We start from the raw sequence: 21,208 nt of genomic DNA, 5'->3' as shown, positions 1-21,208 counted from the left end.
GTTTACACATAATCTAATATAATAAAGGCTCTAATTGCAGCTGCTGCCTACACTATGAAATATTTTGCATTGGTTAAAATACTAATCTTATGGTGACAGTGCCTGTTGCCTTTGCTAGATCCACTGATGGGGGGTGGGAAGGGAAGGAAAAGAGAGAATCAAATGAACATGATTCTGTAGGTTGGTTTTTCTTTCCAGAGAATACAAATGCTTTTCAGAAATCCAAGATTTAGCCTACATCTTCAGAAGATAAAGGAAATCAGAACTATCTGGAGGAGGCAAGCCAACTATAGCCTGAAAAAGATTACAGAAATAGCCAGCCTTTGCACAAGATATGCCATGTTTGATCGTGTCTTGGTTCTGATCCAATTTAACTAGATTAGTATAGGCCAGTTCTGTGCTAAAGGACTGCACAATTTCATCGTTATAATACAGCTAAAACCTTATGACTTTACTTCTGAAGTGGTTTGCCATTCTGGCTAGTATAACTGGTTCATCATGTATACACAGCTTGAGTCACCTACCTCACAATTTTAGGTACAGCACAAAACTCACTTTATCCTATTTCTTTAAAATTGCTTTAAAACAGCTTTGTATATAGAAGGTTGCCAAAATATGATTCATATTTCATGTAAACAAGCTCAGTCTTTGGTCTGTTTGAAGGATCAAATAGTGCAATAAGATTCCCAATATAAAATTTAGTTGTTGGATGTCTGGCATTCAAAACACGCTCAGTTGCATTGGGCTGGGCATCTCATTTGTACAGGTGACAAGAATAACCACGGCCATATTTTATGGTGAGATAAATCAAGGCACCTGGTTGTCAGTGCCAACAATATAAAAAGATACCCTAAAGTCAAACCTGAATTCATGAGGTTGACCCCCAGCACCCGGGAAGCAACATTCCATGATAGTGCCAGATAGCAGCATATGTCACATTGCTGTTAACCACTTTGAAGCAAGGCACAATATGAATACAGAGCCAGGATACAACAGCCTGTGAGCTTGTGTCTTACAGATAACTGGTTGCAGTTCTCTCATTACTCTGATCTTACATACATATGGTCACTTAGCATTTGCTTAATCTCCTACATTATGAGACTCCATCCTCAAACAAGATTTTAAAAATAGGAATTAAAAAAAAATTAAAAGTGGTGGAACTAGAGGATGGAAGGAGAGATGTGTAATACTGCTGGTTTCCAGTACTGTCACTGAAGGATGAGTGGAAGTATTACAGGAGTGAAGTGGGAGTATTCATGGAATTATGCATCCAATGAAGTGAGCTGTAGCTCATGAAAGCTTATGCTCAAATAAATTTGTTAGTCTCTAAGGTGCCACAAGTACTCCTTTTCTTCATGGAATTAGTGTAGCTGGAGCACTCAAGTGATTCAAGCAGAGCTGATGCAGTCCTAAGGTTTGCTCAAAGACAGTGCATTTGGAGCAGTACTTGTAATGTTTCACAAACAAACATTCTAAGATTGAGTGTGTAGCATTTTTTTTTTTAAGAAGTGTTTCCAGTACTTGAAATGGGTGTTATAAATACTGTCAACTGTAGGATTAGGCTGAAGGTAACTCTTAACAGCCACTCTACAGGAAATACTGCACAAACGGTGGTGGTATTTAACAGCAACTTCATTAGCCAGAACCCTTACCTTAAGATATTAAGATGTGTGTACATTAAATGGATTTAAGTGAGCTATTTTAGAAGCACAATGTTCTAACTGAATTTTTATTAAAGGAACACCATTCAATTCTTGTATTTGTCTGAAAAGAGCAAATGGAGCAGTTTGTACACATTGCAACTTCTTGTTCCTTCAAAAACATCACTGTGGCAAATAAAATTGAGGCTGCTGTCACACATCAATTTATCCCCAACCCAAGTTGCAACTGTTGCCATGACCATAACTGACCATTTAAAAAAGTAATCCAGTACAATCCAGTGCATTTATTTCTTGTAATGTGTGGATGTTTCAACTTCTGATTTAAAACACATACAAATTAATGTTTTCAGGTTTATATGACAATTATCAATACTAGAAGCAAAGTCATGGGTAGAGGAGCTCATGAAAAAAAGCTGAATTTTTCTCTTGCTGGAAGATCATTAAACCAAGCATTTCAAATGCAGCTCTCATGGAAGCAAGTGCATCTCTTTCAGTGGTTAGCAACTAATCAGCATCAACCATCAGTACAAGCAGCCAGGAGAATAAATCCTCAATCTCTCTACAAGCAGCTAATTTAACTGGGACAAAAGTTTTATACAATATTTAGATGGCTAGGGAGAGTTTACCATCAACATACACACTTGCATATCTAAAAGCAGGTTCAGACAGTCTGAAATAGAGATGTATATAATTGCTACTCTGCATATCAGATATACGAATTTGATTTTATACTCTGTATTAAAACTCTACCCATAATGGAGCATGGACACCAAATGAGGAAGAATCTTAGAGCTCAGTTCTTAAGTACCACGGGTATACAGGTCACCTCATCCATGGCTCCATACCTATTTCATAGCTAATGAAATACACCAGTGCAAACGTGAAATTAGTGGAATTCACACAGACTGGAACATGTCTGTATTTTGTCTGTTACTGAGAAATAAGAACTAGATTCAAATGATATTTCATTTAGCTTATGTTTCTCTGTGCTCTGGAAAAGAGCTAAAAACCTCACTGCCATCTCCATGTAGTCTTTGAAATATTAATGGACACTTAAAGTTGCTGAAAACCACAATAGAAACTTAGTGGTAAGTTAGAAGTTTCAAGTTCTGCCATCTTACTTCTTTAAAACAAGACTCTGCATGAATTAAAAAACAGGATTAGTTGATGGCTGTTTCAGTAAATCTATTAAGAATTACTAGGAACTTCTAAATACACTCATTATGGCAAGAGATACAATATACTTGACTGAGTAGTTAACTACCTACATATTCTGACTCAATACATTAACCAATCCTCTCCAAACATTGCTGTGATAAAGTTGTAGTATTCACTTGCTCCAATTTATATTCAGAACATACAAAGTTGACAATTTAAAGCTTTATTGTAGTTTGTAATATAAACAAGTGCCGACATTCAGTCAATGTCCATTTCTGGGAGTTTCTTTTCTGTAGCTGTTGGAGCAGTTGTGTTAATGCTCTGTTCAGCAGGCTGGGACCCTGTGTTGGCATCTCCCTGGGCTTCTACTGGTCCATTCTGTTCAGCTGGATTTTGCTCCTCTTTAGGGAGTTCTGCCTTGGGTTTTGGTTTTGTGACTATAGGATTGCAGATACCTGTCAATTCCTAAAGTAAGAGTTGAGAGAATTTAAGTTAGAGCACACGTTAAGGCTTATACCTACAGTCATTGCCTAAAGTAGCTTACGACAACACTAGCTGAATGTTCCCAGCTGAAGGCAGAAGTGCCCCTACAAAGCTTTGGGAGGTTTTGTTGAAAATAGTAGTACTCTATTATTTCCCACCTTACCTCCTCCTCAGAGCCGCTCTGAGCATAAAGAAACACTGGTAAATAGGATGCCATTTATGCAATATGAAACCAGTTTCATATTTTTCTGCGAAGTCAAACAAGATCTTACTTTAGTTTTAGCTTGGATGTCCTTAGTCTTTATAACTGGGTCCAAAGTAAGACTTCTCTTGTTCTGAAGATTAAGCTTATTGTTCATCCATTCCATAGCTTCACTTACACTCTTCTCCACTTTTACCATATCTGCTGCATCTAAATGGTCATACTGTTCATCCTAAAGTATGAAAAAAGTTACACAGCACATTTATACATTACATTTCATTTGCACAATAAGTGACACTACTATTTTAAACATCTGGGCAACATATTTGTTTTGCTTCTCCATCAAATCTTATCCTCCAATTTCAGAATGCACTGTCAGCTCAAATTTGCCCAAAGGGAAACTTTATTTTACACTTAGCAGGGCAAACAATTGCTGAGCATCCCATTATACTGTTCTGAGTGTGGTCAAATGGAAGAGAGCTGGCAGCAACAGAACTTCACAATGCTTTGTGATTTCCCCCAGTGGAGGGAACTCATCTGGGAGAAAGCTGGTTTACAAACATCACTGGCAGTCATCATTCCAATTAAACATACAAGAGTCCTACTTTTCTTCATAAGAAAGAAAGTCAACATTAAGTATTGAGAAGTTAATTCCTTCCACTGTTCCCCTAACCAGGAGACTGCATTATTTGTTGGCCATTCCCATTACATCTTATGCTGAAAAAAGATGGAAAGAAGAAATCCAAGATAGCTTTTCTACACTTCCTTATAATCAGCAAAACATTTGAAAAACTGAAGATACCTTTGCTTTGAATGCATGAATAACTTTCATATACTGTTGAATTTGCTTCCCCAGATCCTCAAATGCTTTTGGTCTTTCCTCTGATTCTTGAAACCGTGCCTGAATAGGCTGACCCAGAGACTGAAATAAAGGACAGAACAGGTTACTGAAATTTTAAAAACACAGCACTGTAATGGACCTACAGTGATTTTTTTTTTTTTTTTTTTTCAATACATGGCAGTGTTTCCCAACTTTTGAAAGCTGAGCCCCTTCCTCCCATTTTAGGAAAATTAAATTATTCTCACACCCTCCTCCAACCCTGTCATGTGTTGTTGAAGGCATATCCATATTGTAGCTCTTGATAATATGATGCTTCCTCCCCTCCCCTTTCTTACATGCTTTGATGGGAAGTGAAAGTTAACTACTGACATTTAGATTATCATTGGCATTCTAGTTAGCACAAACTGGAGTGCAGAGGCAATTCATGTCTCTGAATGACTGTTTCATGCTCTGTCAACTCAGGGTTTGTGTACACGAAGCAGCAGTGCACACTAAAGGAGTGTGATTTCTAAAACATACTAACGTGTTGCACATTTGGTCTGTGTACATCCTGCTGGTGTGCACTAAAAGTTCCCTCGTTCACTTTAATGCCCATCTCGGGGCATGTCCCACATTTTGTCAAATACTGGTATTCTGTATATTTCATCACTATTGTCAAATGAAAGTATAGGGCTCTACTTATTCACATATTAAAATATTTTATAAAATCAAAAGCCACACTGTGGAAGCTTTGCCAAGACTAATTACAAATGTATCTTATTCAAAAACATTAAAATAGTTCATTATACCTTTTCATAATAAATTACAGAATGCTTTCAAATTCTCTAGTATTCCAGCTAAAGACATTACAACATCTTCTCCCCTGCTGCCAATACAGAATATACCCATTCTTTTACTTCCAATTTACTTTAGATAAACTGTACAAGAGAGTAAGACTAACATCAAGATTAAATCATATGGCAACGTAGCTTTCTTCTAGCCTCCATAACTTTAAAGCTCATTTGCATAAAAAACAAAGGTCATCTGTGTTACCTTTTAAGAGCAAGTAGCAACTCTCACATATACCTTTCCTTCCCTCTCCAAAGAGATTCAGGAGAAAGAAAAAAGTCTACACAATGCAGCACTCCATCACTAGCATTTACTTTCACTTTAGGCTCAATTAAAAACTTCTTCAGCCTATGCTCAAATTATTTTCTTTACGTTTGCAAGCAACACCACCTTGCAACTCATTTAAATAATTTATTGTTCATTAGGGCCTGATTTATAGCTTAAGTGGAATAAATTCAATTGATATATGAAGATGACAATTACAGTGCTGAAGTGCCACTTACCTTGAGTTCAGTTAATCTGTCAATGTAAACTTGTTTGGGTTGGTCTTCACCATCTTCATATAGCCAATTTTCAGTGTCTTCCAGTTTCAAAGTGAAACTGCTTCTATCCTGAGACCAGAAACAATCAATATGAATTGAATACTGAATTTAGAGATTATCTCCCATAAATCAAAAGTGATAAACATCTGGTGTCATTTGGATACTCTTTCCTGAAACATGACGGACACTTTCAGTCTGTTAGAACTTAAATATTTTCTTTAAAAAGAGCTTGAAGTGTTGATGTAGAATTTTTAATTTTTTTTTTTTTTTTTTTTTTTTTTTTTTTAAAACACACAGACCTTGTCTACCCTAGAAAGGCTTTGCCAGCCCAACTTTACGGCACAAGCCCATTTTCCAGTACAACTGCATCTACACTAGAGCTTTTACTGGTATAGAAATGTAAAATCACACCCCTAATGTTATTTTACAGCAAAAGTTTCTAGTGTACACCTAGCCTTATTATAAGAGAGATCTTATAGAGCAAGGGGTGCCAATCTATGACAATGGCTGAATTCTATTCTCATTTGTGGGCTGGAACATAAATTTAAGAACTGATAGCTCTTTTGACCACAGCCAACTGAATCCTGGAGAGCATAAACAGAAATTTTGAGTAGGAGGAGAGAGGTTATTTAACATCTGTATTCAGCACTAGTCTGACTGCTGGTGGAATATTGTTTCCAGTTCTGATGCCCACAATTCAAGGACATTAATAATTGGAGAGAGTTCAGAGAAAAACCACAAGAACTATAAAACAATAAAAAAAAATCAGATTCAAAGAGCTCAATCTATTCTGTTTAACAAAGAAAACGTGAAGGGATGACCAAGTTAGGGCCCTTCATTTTCAGCTTTTATTTTATTTAATTTCCCCCAGGAATTTATAGGTGTTTATTACTACAACAACAAAAACAGATGAAAATCATGCAAAAATATTTTATAGGTAAATTTCGGGGTTTATTTTGGTGGATGGAAGGACAGGGGAAAAAGTATTCAGTAGATTAATGCTCTGATTAACGGAATTCAATGCAGTTTGCTGCAGAACTAAAACAAAACTCAGAATACAATGCCACCTCAGTTTAAGAAAACAATCTCTCTCTAATCCCCAAATAAGACTTTTCATTTGAATAAACAAGGTACTGTTGCAGACTTAGAACTATTAGCCAATAATATTGACATAAAATAATTGGACCACACCATTTGCAGCGCATACTCAGCTTCATCCTTTTCTCATTTGTTTTTTAAACTTTTGAATACTGTGTGTTCTAAAACACATTCTGATAGAGATTTTCATTTTCGTCCCCTTTTAGTGTGTTAAATCTTTAAACTGTTATCTGCTAATAGCTTGAAATGTGTACATGGTAGGCGAGAGATTTATCGGTACATTCAGATGTGCATGCACTTCAGAGTTTGTATGCGTACCTGTTTATTGTATATATCTTCTAGACCAATACATAATCTTACTTTAACAGGCAGCTTTGTGCGCGCGCGCACGCACGCACACACGTATTATTGTCATACATATATCTCATGCAATGTATTCTATTTTTCTAATAAAACAAGTTAGTTATTTTTTATACAGTTGAATGATACAAAAGTAGAGTGAACTAAGAAAAAAACACTTTGTAAAACCTGGGTTTTTTTCAGTAAAATCAATTTAAATTGAAAACAAAGGGGCTTAATTACAGTCTATAAATATCTGCACGGAGAACAAATATTTAATAGTGAGCTTTTCAATTTATCAGAAAAGGATATAATAATCCTGGAAGTTGAAGCCAGACAAATTCAGACTGGAAATAAGGTGTAAATTTTTAATGTTGAGAATAATTAACCATTAGAACAGTTTACCAAGGGCTGTGGTGGATTCTCAATCACTGAATTTTTTCTGGTTTCAGAGTAGCAGCCGTGTTAGTCTGTATTCGCAAAAAGAAAAGGAGTACTTGTGGCACCTTAGAGACTAACAAATTTATTGGAGCATAAGCTTTCGTGAGCTACACCTCACTTCATCGGATGCATTTTAATTACAGTCTATAAATATCTGCACGGAGAACAAATATTTAATAATGAGCTTTTCAATTTATCAGAAAAGGATATAATATAATCCTGGAAGTTGAAGCAAGACAAATTCAGACTGGAAATAAGGTGTAAATTTTTAATGTTGAGAATAATTAACCATTAGAACAGTTTACCAAGGGCTGCATCCAATGAATGCATCCGATGAAGTGAGCTGTAGCTCACGAAAGCTTATGCTCTAATAAATTTGTTAGTCTCCTTGAATTTTTTCTAAAAGATATACTCTAGGAATTTTTTGGGGAAAGTTCTAAATTATCACAATTGTCCTTTCTGGACTTGGAATCTTTGAATTCACAGCAGAATTCATTGGGAGATTTGCATTGAGATCAAGGGTAAAAAAAACTGGTCCTACAAATGAGAATATTTTATCCACCAAGTGAGGCTGACCATGACAATAAAGTACTCTCCATTCTCACTCCTTTGAGCTTTGCTTGAACTCCCTTCTCCATTTCACCTGGGAATGATCAGTAATTAAAAAGTTAATATTTGCATTAACACATTATCATTTGGGTTCTAGAATTAACACTTCCATGAGATTAATGTAGGGCAGGGGAGTTGACACTTGAGTTCTTTTCTCAGGTAGTTTGCACACTAAGGCATTATCAGTTTACACTTGCCTCATGTTTGGAATGTTTATCATCATAACCATGAGGACTAGAAAGTTACTTTTCTTAAAAAAATGAAGCTTCATTTCTGAATGTACCATCCAGGCCACAAACACATCCAGGGTGTTTAACACCCTTGGTTTAAAGACTTAATGGAAGAGACCTGAAATTTTAGGCCACAAAGAACAAAAAAGGTAACAGTCAATTGGCGATACTTACATCTTCACTAACAAATTTCTCATATAAGCCACAGAGCTTGTCTCTCATATCATACACATATTCCTCCACTGCATTCTTAGCATCATTCCGCTCTTTCTCCAGTTTATCCTGCATGATCATTTTACCCTGCAGAAAAGAAATTAGTTCATTATCTTACTCAAGAATTAGAGCTCAATTAACATTTTTATAAGGAAATAGCATTAGAGAACATACTGAGGAGCAGGTATAAGCAAATGCATGGATGCATCTGAGATGAATGAAGCCATCAGGATAGAGCCAATTTCAATTGAGTATTTTTGTGGGGAAATGCATTTTAAGCTCATCTGCCCCACACTACAACAGCCATTGAGAAGTAGATAGATGGCACAGATACCCTAAAGGCTGACATCAAAGTTTAAATTTTATCTGATGAATAATTTTATTCTCCTGCTTGTTGATTCCTTGACAAGAAACCTGCTTTCCATAAGGATTGCTGTATTTTTAGTTAGAGATGCCTTTGCAAAGGTAACCCAGACTTTAGGAACCAAATCCAATTCTGAAGCTGCTAATTAGACTTCTTTGCCTTACTTGGGCACTCCATTCTGCTTTAATATCTCCAAGGGAGAGATGCAGATAACAATTCTCCTGTGGTTTGGAAAGGAAGTACTTTTTGGTGATCAGAGTGCTATTATCCTGCCGTTTCCTCTGCTGAGGGAGGATGAGTCCTAAGTGTAAATAGGACTTATATCCTCAAAGGGAGAAAAGAAATGTTTCAGGTGGCTGGGACTAACCCCTCCCAGCAGCCAGTAGACTCCAGAAATTCTCCCCCATTCTCCAACCCTTTGCAAGGTCAACACTTCCTGAGCCAGTGAAAAAACTAGCACAGCAGCACATGTGCATCTAATATCTGTGTCCAATGCCTTAGATTTCCACAGCAAGCTGGAGTTCTTAAATCAGGAGAGAAAACTCTGGCACACAGAACATCATCTTTCTGCCAACACACTGCTTGTCGCTCATAGAACGACTCACTTCAAGCACTCAAAACTGTCAAGCAAGATCATAGGCAAATCAGGAAGAGAATAAAGAGCCACCTATATCAAAACCATTTCCATATGGACTTGTATTTCAAGGAGAAGAAGTTTTACAACTTTGCTAAAACTGAAGGTGGTGGTGAACAAACTCCATATTGGAGATCTCGCTTGACAATGACACCAACAGGCTAGGCTATATTATTTGTATTACAGTGGAACACGGAGTCCCCAGTCATTGAGAACTCATTGTGTTAGTTGCTGTAGTGACAATCCCTGGTTGAAAAATTTACAGTCTCAGAGAGCTAGTCTCTTACTGAATAACCAATTACTTTTAAACACAGAATTCAATTTAAGTAGCATACTGATCCAACTCAAAATTTGGAATCCTAGTTTTCCAGTTTTAAGACTGACCCTATCATAGCAAAGCATTCCAAGGCCAATATAATCTGAATTGCCCAGATAGCTGGAGGACAAGTGCTCCAGCTGTAGCCATCTGAAGAGATACCAATGATTTAGTAGCAGACATTCAGGGCACCAGACGAATTGACTGATTGGAGCAGATGACAAGAGCTTCAGAATAACCAATACATCTATAAAGCAATTCAGTACTATTGATATAAAGAACTTAATATAAATCAGAAAAATTTAGCTGCTGTAAACAGTGTGCACAGGATTTTTTTTTTTTTTAATCACACTGAATTCTTTACACTATTGTAAAGAAAAAGGAGATACTGGTTACCTCATACAGTGGTGTTTTTACCATTTAAAGGTGGTCTCAGATGTCCTTCAAAGTCTTGTGCTTTTTTGGGCAGCCTTCATGAACTGACTTATTAACCGCTCCCCAAATGCCACATGACCCAAGAATTGAGATATTAGCCTTTGATTAATTTACTTTACCATTTCTGGTGGCAAAAAAATGCACTGCAAGCTTTTCTTTAGGAGTTTGTATTATATAATTAAATTGTCCCCCTCCTGCCAACCTTACATGCATTTTTTATAACTTTAACCATTTGCACTGAAAGCACTAACTTGCAAGACATTAGATAGGTACTCAGACTCTGACATGATGAGTGCAGTAATAAATACCTAGGTTATGGGTTCTGAAACTTTCCAGTTTTGGTTCACAAAGCACGTTTTCTAAAATGTAGCCATATTCCCTATTTGCAATTGTAGAACATCCCTGTAGCAAGTTACAGCAGATGCTCATTGGGGAAAGATGCGTTTATTTTAGCTGTCTTTAGTACAGTTAGTTTTGTCCTTGGAGAAAGTTAGCCTTTTGCTGTTCATAACTCCTCACCCTCTCCTCTTGACTTTCTCCAGCTAGAAATGAGGAGAGTCAGCACCTCATGACCAGCAGAGTCTGTTCAGACCACAGTTTGTAAGACTATGATCTAGATAAAGGTAAAAGTACCATTCAGGTAATTTACCTCATTCTCAATGAATAAATTCAGCATATCCTTCCCTATCTGCCACAGCAACTGATTCTCAATGGGAAGGTCCACTGTACTAGTCTTTACTTTAGCCTTCTTGGCTTGAGGAGGTTGATCCATTTTCTTGTCTTTTGATCCAGCTTGAGATGTCTGCATTAAAAAAACAAACAAACAAACCACACACACCATGCATAGTGCAATAATCACTAAAGGGACACCCAATTCAAGTCACATTTGTCTTTTTTATTACAATTTGATAACATTTTAAGTTACTAGAGCAAACTATCAGTCAGTGCTGATTTTTCTTCTGAATGGAATTTTCAGCTGCTTTGAAATTCTGTGACAAAGCTCTCTAGTTTGGTAGCCAGGAAATTCTGCAACAACTTCACTTTATTTTTAATATAAGACTTGTTTAAATACTGTACTGAACTGAATGCAATCAATACAGTAGCCTTGTGCTATTTATTTTAAAATTAAATTTTGTTTTATGCTGTTCCAAATTTTGTTTTAAACACATCACATATTTCTGTATTAAAAGCAAAAGTACATGGTACAAATTGTTCAGAGAAATTTGTGGTTTTGGCAGCTGAGTAGCAGATAGTGGGAGCATTTGGTACTAAAAGTGTAGCTGGAGACTGGGCTAAGCACATTTTTGCTTAAATAATGACCAGTTAAAGTTAACATCAACATTTGTCAGTTTAGTGTCTGGAGTGAACAATCCTTTCAGATGAATGGGGCAGTTCACACATCTCAGAGCTACTGTTGTTTCAAGTTATCTCCAGTCTCAGGAAGACACCATTGCATCAATTTATGCTCTGTTCATATTTTTAAGGCACTAGTCACAACCAGGAGAACTAGAAATACTTAAGTGAAAGCTTAGTTTCCAGAGCCTAGTTCTGTGGTAAGGGGTGAAGAATGGGTCCTAATTATACATTACAGAGCAAACATTCAAGAAGGCAAAATGCTCCAACCAGATGAGCTAAGCAGACAGTAAGACATCAAATATACTTAGTACCTCCATTTCTTCAGACTCTGCTTTACTGTCAGCTTGTACTGGCTGCTGCTCTTCATTCTTTTGTTGCTCTTCCTGGTCAACTTGCATCTTCTGAAATTAAAAAAAACACTTAAATATAGAGCTAAATCTCAAATACTTAGTTTAATATGACTCAATGTATAACCAATTTAAATTTCTGGACTGGTCACTGTACTTATATAGTTAGTACTCTTCAGGTCCTGCAGTGAAGATTTAACTCCATAAAAATCTAAATTTAGTTCAAGTGAAACTAGAAACTGTGTAACAGGGTTAATTAAGCCTTTGCACCTAACCTTTATTGATAAATATTTGTCATACTGAGATTTCTAATACATATTAGCACAATTGTTTTGTACTTGTTTTTAAAAACAATGGTTACTTACCCTACAGTAACAGCGATTCTTCAAGATGTGCTGTCCACCCAAATGCCACTCTCCATACACATATAGATGAGATTGGATTATTTTGGCCAAGAGTGACCATTGAGGCCAGGTCTGCCCTCGAACCCCCCCACTCAAGGGTTTAAAGGGCAAGAGGCCCAACTGTCTCTTAGTTCCTTCACCAATACTGACTCCCCTAGGATTAGGATTCTGTCGTCAAGGGGAAGGAGGGAAGATTGTGGAATCTCTGATAACACATCTCTTAAGAACTAGAGACTGTAGGTAAATAACTGTTCTTTCTTCAAGTGACTGTCCACACAGATTCCACTCTTGGTGACTATTAAGCAGTTGTCTAATTGCTAGGAGGTGGCTTAAGCTGCATATAGCTTATCAAGGTCCCTTCCCCACTCTGAAGTCTAGCGTACAGATATAGGGACCTGCATGAAAGACCCGCTAAGCTTATTTTTACCAGCTTAGGTTAAAAACTTCCCCAAGGTACAAACTTTGCCTTGTCCTTGAACCCTATGCTGCCACCACCAAGCGTGTTAAACAAAGAACAGGGAAAGAGGCCACTTACAGACGTCTTCCCCCAAAATATCCCCCCAAGTCCTACACCCCCTTTCCTGGGGAAGGCTTGATATAATCACAGCTTATTTTACCAACCATTAAACAAAAGAAAATAACGCATTTTCTAGCTAGATTACTCACTAACAGTTGTAAGGCTGCATTCCTGATCTGTTCCCGGCAAAAGCATCACACAGACAGTCGAACCGTTTGTTTCTCCCCCCTCCCAATTTGAAAACATCTCGTCTCCTCATTGGTCATTTTGGTCAGGTGCCAGCGAGGTTATCTTAGCTTCTTAACCCTTTACCAGTGAAAGGGTTTTGGCTCTGGCCAGGAGGGATTTTATAGCACTGTATACAGAAAGGGGGTTACCCTTCCCTTTATATTTATGACACGCCCCCCCAATCACAGATAGGGCAAAAACACTGGCTGTGATTTCTTCCTGGAACTCTAGGAGAAAACAGAGTTAATAAGATACATACACCTCGAAATATACTGCCAACGGTATGAAAACTAACAATATTTTCCACATCTCAAGGACGATTTTAACCAGTTGATTCTGGGAAACTTTCACGGGAGTGTGCATCAGCCACGTTGTTAGAAGCTCCTGAAACGTGTTGTATGTCAAAATCAAAATCTTGGAGAGCTAAACTCCACCAAATAAGTTTTTTTTGTTATTTCCCTTGGCGGTATGAAGCCACTGTAGCACAGCATGGTCGGTTTGCAGGTGCAAACACCATCCCCAAACGTATGGGCATAGCTTTTCCAGAGCGTAGACAATGGCGTAACATTCCGTTTCACTGGACTGACCAGTGGCTTTCCCCCTCAGACAGCTTCTTGCTGAGAAACATGACAGGATGGAACTCATGATTCGGTCCTTCCTGCATTAAGGCTGCTCCCACACCACGCTCGGACGCATCTGGGGTTACTAGGAACAGTTTGTCGAAGTCTGGGGCCCTTAGCACAGGGTCAGACATGATTGTCGCTTTAAGCTGGTTAAAGGACTTCTGACACTCTTCGGTCTACTGAACGGCATTTGGCTGTTTCTTTTTGGTTAGGTCTGTCAGTGGGGCGGCAATTTGGCTGTATTGTGGTACAAATCGCCTGTAATATCCAGCCAAGCCTAAGAAGAATTGGACCTGCTTCTTTGACTTTGGGACAGGCCACTTTTGGACAGCATCCACTTTGGCCTGTAGGGGGTTGATAGTTCCTTGACCCACCTGGTGTCTAAGATAAGTCACTCTGTTTAGGCCTATTTGACACTTCTTAGTCCTGCCTCACTTATGCGTTCAAAGACTTTTTGTAGATGTTCCAGGTGTTCTGCCCAGGAATCCGAAAATATGGCCACATTATCAAGGTGGCGATTGTCATGGACTTCATCTGAGTAGGGAAGGAAATAGACTTCTAGGATCGAGGCTGGCACAACTGATAAAGAGAGCTTTAAACTAGGAATTAGGGGGAGATGGATGGGAGGTGTCCAAGAAATCTCCACGCCAGATTTTAGCATTGAGAGGGAAGAAGACGAAGTAAGAAAGGATACAGCCGTGGGTAGGAGAATGTATATAAGGAGCGAGGGCAGTGTGGATACTAGTCTAATAGGTTATACTGGCTGTAGAATGACTGTGCCTAATAGGGTACAAAATGTGAGCGAGGCCAAACAGCAAAAATTAAGATGTTTATACATCAATGCGAGGAGCCTAGGTAACAAAATGGAGGAACTAGAGCTACTGGTGCAGGAAGTGAAACCAGATATTATAGGGATAACAGAAACATGGTGGAATAGTAGTCATGACTGGACTACAGGTATTGAAGGGTATGTGCTCTTTAGGAAAGACAGAAACAAAGGTAAAGGGGGTGGAGTAGCATTGTATATCAATGATGAGGTAGAATGTAAAGAAATAAGAAGCGATGCAATGGATAAGACAGAGTCCGTCTGGGCAAAAATTACATTGGGGAAGAAAACTAGTAAAGCCTCTCCTACGATGGTGCTTGGGGTGTGTTATAGACCGCCGGGATCTAATTTGGATATGGATAGAGCCCTTTTTAATGTCTTTAATAAAGTAAATACTAACGGAAACTGCGTGATCATGGGAGACTAACTTCCCAGACAGACTGGAGGACCAGTGCTAGTAATAATAGGGCTCAGATTTTCCTAAATGCGATAGCTGATGGATTCCTTCATCAAGTAGTTGCTGAACCGACTAGAGGGGATGCCATTTTAGATTTAATTTTGGTGAGTAGCGAGGACCTCATAAAAGAAATGGTTGTAGGGGACAATCTTGGCTCAAGTGATCATGAGCTAATTCAGTTCAAACTAAATGGAAGGATTAACAAAAATAAATCTGCAACTAAGATTTTTGATTTCAAAAAGGGCTGACTTTCAAAAATTAAGGAAATTAGTTAGGGAAGTGGATTGGACTGAAGAACTTATGGATCTAAAGGTAGAGGAGGCCTGGGATTACTTTAAATCAAAGCTGCAGAAGCTATCGGAAGCCTGTATCCCAAGAAAGGGGAAAAAATTCATAGGAAGGAGTTGTAGACCAAGCTGGATGAGCACGCATCTTAGAGAGGTGATTAAGAAGAAGCAGAAAGCATACAGGGAGTGGAAGATGGGAGGGATCAGCAAGGAAAGCTACCTAATTGAGGTCAGAACACGTAGGGATAAAGTGAGAGGCTAAAAGTCGAGTAGAGTTGGACCTTGCAAAGGGAATTAAAACCAATAGTAAAAGGTTCTATAGCCATATAAATAAGAAGAAAACTAAGAAAGAAGAAGTGGGGCCGCTTAACACTGAGGATGGAGTGGAGATCAAGGATAATCTAGGCATGGCCTGATATCTAAACAAATACTTTGCCTCAGTCTTTAATAAGGCTAAAGAGGATCTTGGGGATAATGGTAGCATGACAAATGAGAATGAGGATATGGAGGTAGATATTACCATATCTGAGGTAGAAGCGAAACTGAAACAGCCTAATGGGACTAAATCGGGGGGCCCACATAATCTTCATCCAAGAATATTAAAGGAATTGGCACCTGAAATTGCAAGCCCATTAGCAAGAATTTTTAATGAATCTGTAAACTCAGGAATAGTACCGAATGATTGGAGAATTGCTAATATAGTTCCTATTTTTAAGAAAGGAAAAAAAAGTGATCCGGGTAACTACAGGCCAGTTAGTTTGACATCTGTAGTATGCAAGGTCCTGGAAAAAATTTTGAAGGAGAAATTAGTTAAGGACATTGAAGTCAACGGTAAATGGGACAAAATACAACATGGTTTTACAAAAGGTAGATCGTGCCAAACCAACCTGATCTCCTTCTTTGAAAAAGTAACAGATTTTTTAGATAAAGGAAACGCAGTGGATCTAGTTTACCTAGATTTCAGTAAGGCATTTGATACCGTGCCACATGGGGAATTATTAGTTAAATTGGAGAAGATGGGGATCAATATGAATATCAAAAGGTGGATAAGGAATTGGTTAAAGGGGAGACTGCAACGGGTCCTACTGAAAGGCGAACTGTCAGGTTGGAGGAAGGTTACCAGTGGAGTTCCTCAGGGATCGGTTTTGGGACCAATCTTATTTAATCTTTTTATTACTGACCTTGGCACAAAAAGTGCGAGTGTGCTAATAAAGTTTGCAGATGATACAAAGCTGGGAGGTATTGCCAATTCGGAGAAGGATCAGGATATTATACAGGAGGATCTGGATGACCTTGTAAACTGGAGTAATATTAATAGGATGAAATTTAATAGTGAGAAGTGTAAGGTTATGCATTTCGGGATTAATAACAAGAATTTTAGTTATAAGTTGGGGCCGCATCAATTAGAAGTAACGGAAGAGGAGAAGGACCTTGGAGTATTGGTTGATCATAGGATGACTATGAGCCGCCAATGTGATATGGCTGTGAAAAAAGCTAATGCGGTTTTGGGATGCATCAGGAGAGGCATTTCCAGTAGGGATAAGGAGGTTTTAGTACCATTATACAATGCACTGGTGAGTCCTCACCTAGAATACTGTGTGCAGTTCTGGTCTCCCATGTTTAAAAAGATGAATTCAAACTGGAACAGGTACAGAGAAGGGCTACTAGGATGATCCGAGGAATGGAAAACTTGTCTTATGAAAGGAGACTTAAGGAGCTTGGCTTGTTTAGCCTAACTAAAAGAAGGTTGAGGGGAGATATGATTGCTCTCTATAAATATATCAGAGGGATAAATACAGGAGAGGGAGAGGAATTATTTCAGCTCAGCACCAATGTGGACACAGGAACAAATGGGTATAAACTGACTTCACCGTCTTGAAATCAGACGAAGGTTTTTAACCATCAGAGGAGTGAAGTTTTGGAATAGCCTTCCAAGGGAAGCAGTGGGGGCAAAAGATCTATCTGGTTTTAAGATTCTACTTGATAAGTTTATGGAGGAGATGGGATAATGGGATTTTGGTAAGTAATTGATCTTTAAATATTCAGGGTAAATAGGCCAAATCCCCTGAGATGGGATATTAGATGGATGGGATCTGAGTTACTCAGAAAAGAATTTTCTGTAGTATCTGGCTGGTGAATCTTGCCCATATGCTCAGGGTTTAGCTGATTGCCATATTTGGGGTCGGGAAGGAATTTTCCTCCAGGGCAGATTGGAGAGGCCCTGGAGGTTTTTCGCCTTCCTCTGTAGCATGGGGCATGGTTGACTTGAGGGAGGCTTCTCTGCTCCTTGAAGTCTTTAAACCATGATTTAAGGACTTCAATAGCTCAGACATGGGTGAGGTTTTTCATAGGAGTGGGTGGGTGAAATTCTGTGGCCTGCGCTGTGCAGGAGGTCGGACTAGATGATCAGAATGGTCCCTTTTGACCTTAGTATCTATGAATCTATAAGGTAGGCGACTGCATATTCTCCCAATCCTGCTAGGAGACCATCTACAAGTCTTTGGAAGGTGGAAGGTGCATTCCGCAGCCCAAAAGGGAGCATATTAAATTCATACAGCCCGACATGTGTGGTGAAGGCTGACCTTTCCTTGGCAGATTGATCTAGCGGTACCTGCCAGTACCCGTTGGTTAAGTCCAAGGTAGAGATGAACTGGGCCCGTCCCAATTTCTCCAACAGGTCATCTGTGCGTGGCATTGTTTAGTTGTCTGGGCGAAGTACAGCATTTAGTTTATGGTAATACATGGAAAAAACATCTCCCCATCTGGTTTGGGAACTAGAACCATTGTAAATGCCCATGCACTGCCAGAGGGGTGGATTACACCCATCAGTAGCATATCCTGGATCTCCCGTTCAAGTTGTAGCTTGAGGAGACACCCGGTAAGGTTGGACTTTAATTGGGTGAGCATTACCTGTGTCAACCGAGTGGTATGCCCATTCAGTCAGTCCTTGGGTGGCTGAGAACGTTGGCGTGTAGCTAGTGCACAGCTCCTTGATCTGCTGTTGCTGCATATGCTCAAGGGTCATTGAAAGGTTCACCTCTTCCACGCCACCAGCGCTTTTCCCTTCATAGTAGACACCTTCAGGCCACTCAGCATCATCTCCTCCCTGGACTGTAAACTGACAAGCCTTTAATTCTCTGGATCAATTAGAAGAGCTGAGAGGTGGTGGGTTGCTCCGTGCTGCCATCCAAGCTTTCTGGAGGCTTTCATCTCCTTCCTGTTTGGTCAGGAACTGTTCTCTTGATGCTGGAGATATCAGTTCCTCATTGGATTGTGGACCTAGGCTTGATCCCTCTGGAAGCGATGCAGGTGATGGGGCTGTTTCTGTTGATGGTGAAATGCTCTCCAGTGGTGCACTATGTTGGGGTTCAGGCTCCGGCTGAGCTTCTTATGTAGGGTTATCTGCTGCTGCCAGCGCAGGTTCGGTGGAGCCCTCTGGTGTTGGGGTTGCAAGTACTGGATTCAGTGCTGGCAATGGTTCTGGTTGTTCCACTGGTTCTGGTTCTGAGACAGGCTCTGTCTGGGTCTCTGTGACTGGATCCACTACTGCTGTTGCAGATGTTGGCATGGGGTCCAGTTCCATAATCTCTGACCGGGTCCTGGTAGAAGCTTCCGGAACAGAGCTAGGTGTGACAGCTTGCTTAGCCTGGCTGCGGGTGACCATGCCCACCCTCTTGGCTAGCTTCACATGATTGGCCAAGTCTTCCCCCAATAGCACGGGGATGGGATAATCATCATAGACTGCAAAAGTCCACATGCCGGACCAACCCTTGTACAGGACCAGCAACTTGGCTGTAGGCAAGTCAAAAGAGTTTGACTTGAAGGGTTGAATTGTCACTTGGACATCTGGGTCGATTAAATTGGGGTCCACTAAGGAAGCATGGATAGCCAACACTTGTGCTCCAGTGTCCCTCTACACTGTGACCTTCTTCCCGCCCACACTCAGTTACCTCCCAGAAACCTTCAGCGCGGAGGGTATCTGGGACTGAGGACCTCTGGTGTGATTCCGACGCAATGAACTGTAATCTGTTGGGGTTCTTGGGGCAGCTGGCCTTTACATGCCCTGGCTCGTTACATTTAAAACATCGTCCAGCTGATGGGTCACTGGGGTGAGCTGGGTTGCTGGAGAATGGTGTGGTGGGACGATAAGGTGTCTGGAGTGTTCCTTGGGATGTAGTTGGGGCCTTGGGCTGCCTGCAGTAGTAGCGTGTGGTCTGAGGTTGTCCCTTCTGGTATCCACTCCAACTGTGACCAGGGTTGTTTCTCTCTCCTCCCTCCACCCCTTTTGTTCTAGTTTGCCCTGCCTCTCTGGCAGTCTGGGACTGCTCATATCGATCAGCATAAGAAGCAAGACTTTCTGCTGAGTCCATTTTCTTATTCCATAAACACTGTTTTATATCCTCCTTGAACATATTCAGGAATTGTTCCTGAGTCATCAAATCACACATTCCTTCAAAGCTAGTTACACCCCTTCCTTTGACCCATTTATCTAACAGATCCTTCATCTGGTTTATATAAGCCACGTTACTTAGTCCAGGTCCTCTCTTAAGGGCTCTAAATTTTACTCCAAGTTTCAGGTGTAACTGGAAATTGCTTTAAAACCAATTCCTTGAATTTATTATAGTCAGAAGCCTCATCAATAGGCATCTTATTGAATATGTCCAGAGCTCTTCCAGTCAATTTTGCGACCTATGTCGTCATCTTGTGAGCTTCAGGAATTTTATGGAGTGTGCACAGTCTCTCAAAAGGTGAGAAAATATTCAGCAATATCACTGGATTCATCATACTGTGGACATAGTCGCTCCCATTTGTGGATTGTTGGGTAAAGATTGTTAGGGTTATCTGGTATTTTCTGCTGAGCCTTTGCCTTCTCCATCTCCAGTGCATGCTTCCTCTCTTTTTCCTTCTCCTCCAGTTCTTTTTCCTTGCCTCCATAGCTCTCCCGTGGGCAGTCTCCTGGGCTTTTTCTGCCTCTTACGCTGCCTCCAGTCTGGTTAACTTTAGTTTGTGTTATGCCTTGGTTTCTGTCATCCTAGCCTCTGTTTTTAACTAAATTTACACCCAAAAGTTAGAAAGAAAACCACAAAACAAAACCAAAAAACCTGGCTTGTAAAATTGTGCTGTAACGTGATACTTATGTTCTCTGATAGCTACTCTCAGCCTACAGAAAAATCATTTATTTAAAAAAACCTGAACACCTCTGTCTATAGGCAAATAGACAGAAAACCCTCTAGCTGCTCTCAGCTTAAAAAGAAAACTTCTTCAGGTCTGTGAAAAACTTTTGAATTTCCCTGCAGGAGGTTAACTACCCTGCCTTTAGGTAGAGAAAACTCGAGCTCAAAAAAGAAAAATCCCTTTGTAAAAAACTAACACCTATGTCTCCAGGCAAAGACAGAATCTACAGCTGCAATTCTCTTTTACAAAACCTTTTAAAATCCTGCGGTGCTTCTGGTTCAAAATGATCTAAAAAAAAAAAATCTCAGAATGATCCCACCGCTCTGCCACCATGTCAAGATTCCTTCCCCACTCTGAACTCTAGGGTACAGATGTGGGGACCTGCATGAAAGACCCGCTAAGCTTGTTTTTACCAACTTAGGTTAAAAACTTCCCCAAGATACAAACTTTGCCTTGTCCTTGAACCCTATGCTGCCACCACCAAGTGTGTTAAACAAAGAACAAGGAAAGAGCCCACTTGAAGATGTCTTCCCCCAAGCCCTACACCCCCTTTCCTGGGGAAGGCTGGATAAAAATCCTCACCAATTTATACAG

At 39.7% G+C, this 21,208-nt stretch overlaps 1 protein-coding gene across 1 annotated transcript in view; it reads right to left on the bottom strand.

Annotated features, from left to right (window-relative positions):
• Positions 1-1,925: 1,925 nt before the first annotated feature.
• The window catches only part of HSPA4 (heat shock protein family A (Hsp70) member 4), a 45,760-nt gene continuing 26,477 nt past the window's right edge, over positions 1,926-21,208 (bottom strand). Inside the window, exons 13-19 of the mRNA XM_038413617.2 lie at positions 12,062-12,151; positions 11,044-11,196; positions 8,607-8,732; positions 5,677-5,784; positions 4,307-4,426; positions 3,575-3,736; positions 1,926-3,284 (exon numbers count right to left, since the gene is read on the bottom strand). Coding sequence (XP_038269545.1) covers positions 3,078-3,284; positions 3,575-3,736; positions 4,307-4,426; positions 5,677-5,784; positions 8,607-8,732; positions 11,044-11,196; positions 12,062-12,151 — 966 coding nt within the window. The 3' untranslated portion in view covers positions 1,926-3,077. The remainder of the gene's footprint in view (positions 3,285-3,574; positions 3,737-4,306; positions 4,427-5,676; positions 5,785-8,606; positions 8,733-11,043; positions 11,197-12,061; positions 12,152-21,208) is intronic.

This window comes from Dermochelys coriacea, chromosome 8 (assembly GCF_009764565.3).
Source record: "Dermochelys coriacea isolate rDerCor1 chromosome 8, rDerCor1.pri.v4, whole genome shotgun sequence".
Taxonomy (NCBI): Eukaryota; Metazoa; Chordata; order Testudines; family Dermochelyidae; genus Dermochelys; species Dermochelys coriacea.
Note: the sequence above shows the minus strand (reverse complement) of the source record. Positions and strands in the feature narration are given on the sequence as shown.